Source organism: Meles meles, chromosome 10, assembly GCF_922984935.1.
Source record: "Meles meles chromosome 10, mMelMel3.1 paternal haplotype, whole genome shotgun sequence".
Taxonomy (NCBI): Eukaryota; Metazoa; Chordata; class Mammalia; order Carnivora; family Mustelidae; genus Meles; species Meles meles.
In genome coordinates this window covers 84,211,977-84,220,369 of record NC_060075.1, presented here as the reverse complement: position 1 = coordinate 84,220,369, position 8,393 = coordinate 84,211,977, and the positions used below count along the sequence as shown (strand labels likewise).

The 8,393-nt window shown below is 44.4% G+C and overlaps 1 protein-coding gene across 1 annotated transcript in view; it reads left to right on the top strand.

Moving 5' to 3' along the window:
• The first annotated feature begins 1,378 nt into the window (after window positions 1-1,378).
• Window positions 1,379-8,393, top strand: part of GNAI1 (G protein subunit alpha i1) — an 86,606-nt gene continuing 79,591 nt past the window's right edge. Inside the window, exons 1-2 of the mRNA XM_046020959.1 lie at window positions 1,379-1,437; window positions 1,979-2,147. Coding sequence (XP_045876915.1) covers window positions 2,030-2,147 — 118 coding nt within the window. The 5' untranslated portion in view covers window positions 1,379-1,437; window positions 1,979-2,029. The remainder of the gene's footprint in view (window positions 1,438-1,978; window positions 2,148-8,393) is intronic.

Below are 8,393 nucleotides of genomic sequence, written 5' to 3'. Positions count from 1 at the left end.
TACTTGACAAATTTGTCAAATGAGAGATGCAATGTGAATAATTTTGTTGCACCTTTTCCAAAATATGAATTTTATGGTCACTTCCTCCAGTATTAAGTCATGGCTGCTTCCTCTTTTCCTGCCGTTGTTGGCCCTACACTGAGTATGGCCCAAAGGAAAGGCCTCGTAGCCAATAATCCAAAATGGCTAATGTTGAAAATTCACTCCATCAGGTTTAACTCCAGAGTTTCGGATGAGGGTCAACATTTAAACCACTAAGAAATACAAAAAAGGTAGCAGGTGATTAAGTACAATTTAAAGCTTATACTTTTTTGTTATGTTACAAAAGGTCATAGGAAAAGTTGAGGCAGTTCTTGAAATTGCATCTCTTGAGCCCAGCGGGTTTGACTATTGTGGGAGGACAGGAAAGGGCATATCCAATAAGGAGGAAACTGCAGTCTCTGCTAGCCCCCCAGCCTGGGTTCAAGTGACCCACTTCTGCCTAGAGCATCAGTTTGGCCTTACCTTCATGGAAAACTCAAGTCAATTTTGTTTTTGTTTTTTACAAACGCTTTGTAGAAAGTAAGACTTCTAGGTGGAAACCAAAGAGCAATTTCCTAATTTTTTAATACATTGAAGAGGATGTTTTTCTTTTTGCTACCAGCCCCGTCTTCTAATCAATCAGCACTTCCTGCAATGTCAGGGAGGGAAAAGTGTAGTGTAACTGACAGAAGTGACCAGAGCTTAAACCTGCGCTCATTCATTCCATTCTAGGGCAAATGCCTCTGAGGGTCCTACAGGCTTATTCCCCCCAGACCAGTTGGCACTAGAAGGTTGGAGCCATACTATGGATCAACTCCAACTCATTTTATGGGCAAGGAGGCTAACAAAGGCCTGTCAAAGGGAATGCCATGCCTAGTGGCTTATGATTTACTAACGTGGTCATAAAAATTGGTTCAAAATTTGGTGTGGAAGCTTACAGGATGCTCCATAGGAGGTAGGTTTTGGTGCGGAGCAGATTTATCTGTGTAGGTGTGTTTTATTGCTCTTATCGTTATAAAATATACTCTGAATTATTTGTCTCATATTTTCTCAAGTTACAAGAAAATCTATCAAAATGTTCTCTGCTTGTGAAAAGAAACGTGAGAATGGATGGAAGGAGGGAAAACAACGAAGGAAAGAAAAACCTGAAGGAAGTAAGTTAACCTCCTAGCCCCCTCCTCTTTTCCGTTCTCCACTGTCCCCATCTCTGCTTTCGCCATGGCTCCATTCCCTTCCCAGCTCCCTTATTTCCCACAACCCTGAAGGCCGGCCGACAGGGGTTTACATTTCGAAAACCCTTGCGCGGCTGCCGGAGCTGGGCATGCTCAAACGCCCAGGACTGGCTTTTTTCAGCTTCCAACTTTGGCAGCTCTCCCACCCGCACCCCGAAGGGGCAGGTCCGCACAGATCCTCGCTGTGAGTAAGCGGGGAAAAATTAACCCACTCCCACGGAGGAAGCGAGGTGGGGGAGCGAGCCGGGCAGCTCGGCGTTCCGGGGGCGCTTCCAAAGGGCGGGCGCTGGGTTGCCGAGCCCTGGGGGGCTGCGCGGCGCGGGGGTCTGTGGCAGCGCGGGCGCGCTGGGGGCGCTGTCCGAGTGCACGTGCGCGGGAGCGCGCGCGGGGAGTGGTCGCCGAGTGGCGGGCGGGGCGGGCAGGGGCGGGGCCGCGGCGGCGCGCGGACGCCGAGCTCCACCGGGTTTCCTGAGGCTGCGGCGCGGCCACCAGCGGGAGGGCGGCAGCCACCGTACCCAGAGCCTGAAAACCTGGGACTTCGGGGGCGCTGAGGGACGCAGGAGCGGAACCCGGCCGCGGGGAAGAGCCGCGCGGTGCAGCTCGCGCCTTTGCAGACAGCGCTTTCCTCGCTCCGTTTAGGAAGTGGGTGGGGGTGTTTCGTGGCCGGCGTCGGGAGGGATTGGAACGCCCGCGCCCGGAAAGAAAGAATTCACCTGTGTTTGAAGGCAGCTCGTCGGACGTGGAGGGAGCGGCGGCGAGCTCTCGCTCCTGGCACAATGGGCTGTACGCTGAGCGCCGAGGATAAGGCGGCGGTGGAGCGGAGTAAGATGATCGACCGGAACCTCCGTGAGGATGGCGAGAAGGCGGCGCGCGAGGTCAAGCTGCTGCTGCTCGGTAAGGGCGGCCAGGCACGTCCCGGGGGGCCCTGGGGTCGGGCGGCTTGCTGGGCGCGGCGCCCCGCGGTGGCCGCTACGGGCCCCTCGCGTTTGCAAACGCAGAGCGGACGTGTCAGAGCGGCCGAGAGCGCGTCTCGTAGCGCCGGGGGATGGTTTCCCGGCGAGAGCGCGGCCGGTGCGATGCGGAGCCGCGGCGGGCGCTCCCGTCCCTGGTCCCCTGCCTGCCTTCTCCCTGGCCCGTGAGAACTCGCCGGCGGGGGGCGGGAGCCTCCATTCACCGACAGGCGTTGGTGTGGACCCCGCGAGGAACCGAGGAGCGGGTCGCGAGTAAGCCCGGTGTCTCTGAAGTTAGCTCAGCCTTCGGAAGATGAAGGGGGCTTTCGCGGCGCGGGGAAAGAAAGAAAACAGCACACCACCCCTCCCCCCTTGAAAGCCCTTCGTACGAGGTGTCGTATCGTGGTTGTGGTTTTCCCCTGTCTAGAGCGCCTCGTTTTGTGAAATCAGAGCACCTTTTGTGAGGTTCCGTGGGATCGAGATGTGTCCTTCCTGTTAACTTCCTATGACGACTCAGTAAGTGTACAGGGAGCACCGACTATATTTACCTTGCTCGAGGAAGTAGGCTGTGCTGGATGCTTGGTTTTTATTACTGCGGAGACATGGAAACCATCAAAGTTGGGTAACGTTTGCTCCGGTAGTAGGCAAGGCAGATACTCGAGGGGAGAAACCTATGCGAAAGGTGCGAAAGGGTCACGCGGAAAACGGAATTCTCTCCCAGCTGCCACGGTTTCTGATGAATGAGATTTGCCAGGTACACGCCAGGCTTTTATTTGATCTTAGTATTGTTCTCTTGGTGGAACGCTATGGGGAAGTCTTTTCCAGCTTCTTGAGAGACCCCCCCCCTCCCCCCAAAGAGTAAGCCAGGGTTTTGACTGAAGGATACATTAGGAAAATAATCACAGCTTAGATTTGTAGATCTGTGAGTTGGGGTATTCTTTTGTTTGCTCCCCCCCCCCATACACACTCTATAGCTATTTAGGTAGGTGAAAGATTTCTCAGAATCTTTATTTGCACTTCCAGCGATTGCTTTTGTTTTAGAACAGTTAAAATAAAAGGAATCTTGCACAAGCCTGTTTTCAGTAAGCTTCTGTTTCATTGGTTTAATGACTGCAGGAAAAATGGTGGTTTTTTTTCTCCATTACTAGTAGGCTTAGAAGCAGCAAAGTTGGCATGACTAAAACTAATAATGATCTGAGTCATTTTGCTAGCAAACTGTGAAATAACTTTGCATTTTAAAGACCTGAGTGACTTTCTTCACCCTTTCCTCCAACATAAAGCTTTCTCAGTTAATACTGTTTACCTAAGTTTTTATGTTAATAAGAAATAACATATTTTGCCTGGGTCAGTGTGTTTTTAGTGTCTTGAACATAGAAGAGACACACATTGATATGGAAACGTGTAGATGTTTCTCTTCTGATGTGGATGTGCTTGAGACAAAAATGAAACAAAAGGAAGATTGCAAAGTTCTTTTCCTGCTGTTTCTGCACTTCTGCTCTGATGTATTCTTTCAGTGTATTTTAGTGTGACTCTAGTTTGAGCCAGCCGTCCACCATGTTTAAAGCAATTGAAAAATGAGTCCTCTGGTGTTGTTTTATGCTTTAATTAGATGTCTATTGGAGAGAGATGGCCTAGGATAAAGGTCAAAGGAGTTGGTTTTTGCTTACATTCAGAAGAGGTCAGTGTTTCTCAGCCTTAGCGCTCTTGGCATTTTAGGCACGATAATCCTTTGTTGTGCAGGCTGTCTTGTACATTGTGGGATGTTCAGCATTGTGGGATGTTCTTTGGCCTCTACCTGTTAGATGTCAAGAGCAGCCCCCTTAACCTTTGATCCTTGAAAATGTCTCCAGATAGTCCCCAAAGTCCCCTAGGGGTAAAAATTAATCTCTGATGAGAGCCTAGATTAACAAGTATAGTGACTGTATAATGTAAAAGTAAAAGTTGCCCCTCTACAACCAGCTGTAGTGAGAGTTCTAGGAAGGTGTAGCAGAGTCATGCTTTTCAGAAGACATTATGAGGTTTTTTTTCTATACCACCAATGTTAGAAAGATTTCAAAATGATTTTTAATATTTTTTAGGTAACTGAATTCCTTCAGTTGTCTTTTCTAGCTTTGGTGTTTTGCTTTCCCCCCTGCATCTTCTTTCTCTGTAGAAATCCCTTTGCACCCCTGTTGTGGGCCCATTTCTCCCTCTTCTTCATCTTTATCTGTCTTACTCCGACTCCCCTTTTGCCCAGGGTCCCAGCGTTCTAGATCCTATAAACAAAATGCTGGCTTATTTCATAAATGTTATTCTTGGAATGTTTCAAAACACTTCTTTCCCCCTAATTTGTCTTTAGCAGTGAAGTTTTGACCTTTGGTTCCTTTATGGATGTTTAAAGGCATATGTGTAAGTAGCTCAGTGAAATCATTCCATATAAAACACGACAGCTGAATCAACTAGAAAAACAAAATGGTTTTCTGGGTGATCAATAACCCCTGTCACTTCCATTTATATCAGGTCTTCCTTCAATTATTTTATTATTTTTTTCATCAAATGAACTTTTTCCATGTAAAAATGCCAGAAATCTCCCAAAGTATATTTAAGATAATATAATAGTTCATCGTATTGCATTTTTTTTTTTTTTTTTTGAGGTGCCTATGTATTGTATTTTAAACATCTGGGTTGAGAGTTTTAGGTATGAGATGCCCATTATTAGGGGGAAAAAGGTACTGGGTGTCTATTATAATTTAAATTTTTTAAAAAATCAGAGCTATTTCACTCTCCATATTAGGAATAGGAACAGTGAATTAGGACTTAAAAAAGAGAGGACTTAGTCTAATCATTGTCCTAAGGGAAATTAGGTCAGGGTTAGAGTGGTTCAAGTCTTTAGGTTTAGTTTTCAGGCATTGGTATGAGAATAATAATCTTAAATAGAAAAACCTATTTTTATAATGAAAGTTTTCTTTCCATTATAGATGGCTAATTGCCTGAGGGGAAAACATTTTTTATTGTCATATCTTTGAGGATGTTACAGTTTATCCTTTTTTAAGGGCTGTATCATTTAGGTTTTGACTGTTTTTACAGTGAGACTATATTATGCATATGGACACTTCTTAAATATAATTTTCAAAGATGTAAAGGGTTAGATTATACAAAAGTAGAACTTTCATGCATTCTTCATAACATTTCACTCTAAAGCTGAGTTTTGACTCTCCTTTACTCCATCTCATCCTCTCCACTCCACTCATCCTCACAGACAACAAAAATCCACACCCTTTCTCTTTCTGTAGTTGGTTTTAAATATTATAGGTTGAGTGAAAATGAAGTGAGGGATAAGATCTCTTATGCTTGGTGAATATTTTTCCATTGCTACCAGCAACCAGCTCTTTGAGAAGCTACATCATTAATCTTTTTGTTCCCTTTATACTTGCCCTGTGACTTCCTTTGTTGGGAAATTCTGGCATTGCAGGACGTTGGATTTTGCATTGCTTTAGCTATTTCCTTAGCTTTGGCTCAGGATCTTAGATGTGGGGAGTCCCATTTCCTTGAGTAAATGGACCTTATTTCAACATGGGTTCTGTGTTTCTCAATCACCTACCTTGAGGTTAACGATTACTTTGATAGTCACTACAGGTGGTATTAAAGTGTATTTTGAAAGGGCTGATTTTTCTGTATCTTCCATTTCTCCTTAAAATTTGTAGTTCAAGTTCTCCGATGCCACTGGCAGCCTCATTGCAGAAGGCTTTCCAGCGTCTGGTGTTTCGCCTCTTGCCTACTCTTGGTATCATGCTAATTCCTTGCTCAGAAACCTTTGTTGACTTCTCCATTGCCTGCATAAAAAAACTTTGTTCTAGACCTCGCTTCCCTCCATCCTTATGCTCTTCTCCTCAGGGCACCCTCCTCCTCCAGATAGGAACAGTTGGCATATGGTGAAGCATATTGTGCTCTGGTTTCTAGTTTGGTTTAGCTGTGTGCCCTGCCTGTTTCTTGGACTAGTGTGAGCACTTCAGGGGCAGAATCATTGTCAGTTGTACTTATATGCATCCTGAACAACCATTTACTTTGTCATGTGCTTAATTAGTTCCTAATTATGTTAATACCTTATGTAGAATTAGGACTTCATCTAGAATATAAACCATATACTTGGCCATTTTCAGTATTGATGGGATTAATTATCCAGCCAAACAAAGTAAACCAAAAAGGAATATTAACAGCATGTGATGACCAAAATAAACACATGGTATCTAAAAGCAGATTCGTTTAAGAATTCTTTTTGATTTTTATGGGAATTTTTCACAGTACTTATATTATTTGAGAAATTGGAAAAAATTAGAGAAAAATGACAGTGGATATTCAATGGAGTAAAGTCTGCTGTGTTGCAGTTGTTACATTATTCCTTAATTTTTTTTTCTTTTGTACAGATCTTATTTTGTGATCTTTATTTTTGGCCTCTTTTAACCATAAATAAATAGCATGAGTCTTGTTAAATTTATCAGTGATGGGAAATCTAATGCCAATATTATAGGACTTACAGGATGTTTGGAAATGTAATGCCCGTTTTCTAGGATTTAGTGGGAGATGTTATTTAAACCTGGGAATGATTGCTATAATTTTTTAAACAAAAAGTGCGTATCCAGCCACAATCTTACTGTTCCTTGTTTTGCATGCCTCAGCTTCGGAAAGTTCAAGCTACCACAAATTCCCATGGGAGGACCTGAATGTATTTGTTGCACTTCTAGGTCACATATTTCTTGGTCACATGTTCTGGCGTATGCAGTTACCCAATGTGTGACTTCCCACAGTGTGACATTGGTGAAGCTCAGATCCCAGATGGCATTTGAGCTGTATGAACTAAGGTCAGCAGACCTAATCTTGTAGTGCTTAGACTGCCTTCTGTCATAACTTGTTAAATACGAATTAAAAATTTTAGCAGAAATGAGGCAAACATCATTTTAAGGTGAATGTTCATTCCATAAGTGTAGTGGCTTTTAAACAACGTAAAATGTAATTAGCTTTATGTTCCTGGAGGTCAGAATTCCAAAATGGGGTTCACCAGGCTAGAATCAGGATGTCAGCAGGGCTAATTTTCTTCTAGATGTCCCAGAGGAGAATCTTTTTCTTGGCCGTTTCCAGCCTCTCTCTAGAGGCTCCCTGCCTGCTCTCATTGGTACATGGGAATCTTTCTCCATCTTCAGAACCAGCAGTGACTGGTGGAGTCTTTCTCAGAGAGCATTGTTCTTGTGCTAGTCCTTCCACTTCCAGGGAGCCCTGTGATTACATTGGGTCCTGGATGATGCAGGTAAGTCCCTCCCTTTGGGAAACTTGTCTTAATCAAGTATTTTACATAGTTTCTGTTCCCGTGTAGGCTGATATGTTCTCAAGTTCCTGGGATTGGGACATGGGCATCTTTGGGCATCTCATGGGCTATTACTCTGCCTCTCACTGTCTGCCCTCTGGCTGCCAAAGATGTATGTAAAATGCACTTACCGAATCCCAACATCTCCCACAGTCTCCACCCATTACAGCCTCAGCACAGTGTCCAAAATCTCATCCAGATCTCATAATCTAACTCAGTTTGGGTGAGATTCTGGGTATAATCCATCTTGTGACAAAATTCCTCTCTGCCTGTGAACCTGTGAAACTTGAGGAGAACCCGTCATCTGCTCCTATAATATGATGGTGGGACAAGTGCAGGGTATCAGTTATAGATCTTCCTGTTCAGAAAGAAAGTGGAACCAAAAAAGTCATCCGGTCCCCTGCACTGTCCAGACTACATTAGGTTTCAAGACCTGGGAATAATCCTCTGATCCTCTCTATCTTCAGGGTTCTAGACCCTGCCCTTCCTTTCTAATGAAAGGTAGCCGTGTTTGCAGCTTGAGTTTCTTGCCTATAGAATTCTTGTGACCTGATAGGTTTTTGGACTCTCTCATCTTTTTTCCTTTACTGTTTTATAATAACCAGCAAGAAAGAAAACAGCTTGCACCTTCTAAAAGTTTGCTTGGAAATCTTCTCTTCTAAATATCCAAGCACATAGCTTATATGTTCTGTTTTCACATAACCACAGGACATAATTCACTTAAGCTTTCTGCCACTAGGTAGCAAGGAACCTTTTTCTGCTGGTTTATAACAACATGTTCTTCCTTCCCGTCCAAGTCCTCGCCAGCAGCACAGTTAAAGGCCATATGTCTGTCAGCAGCATGTTCATGGC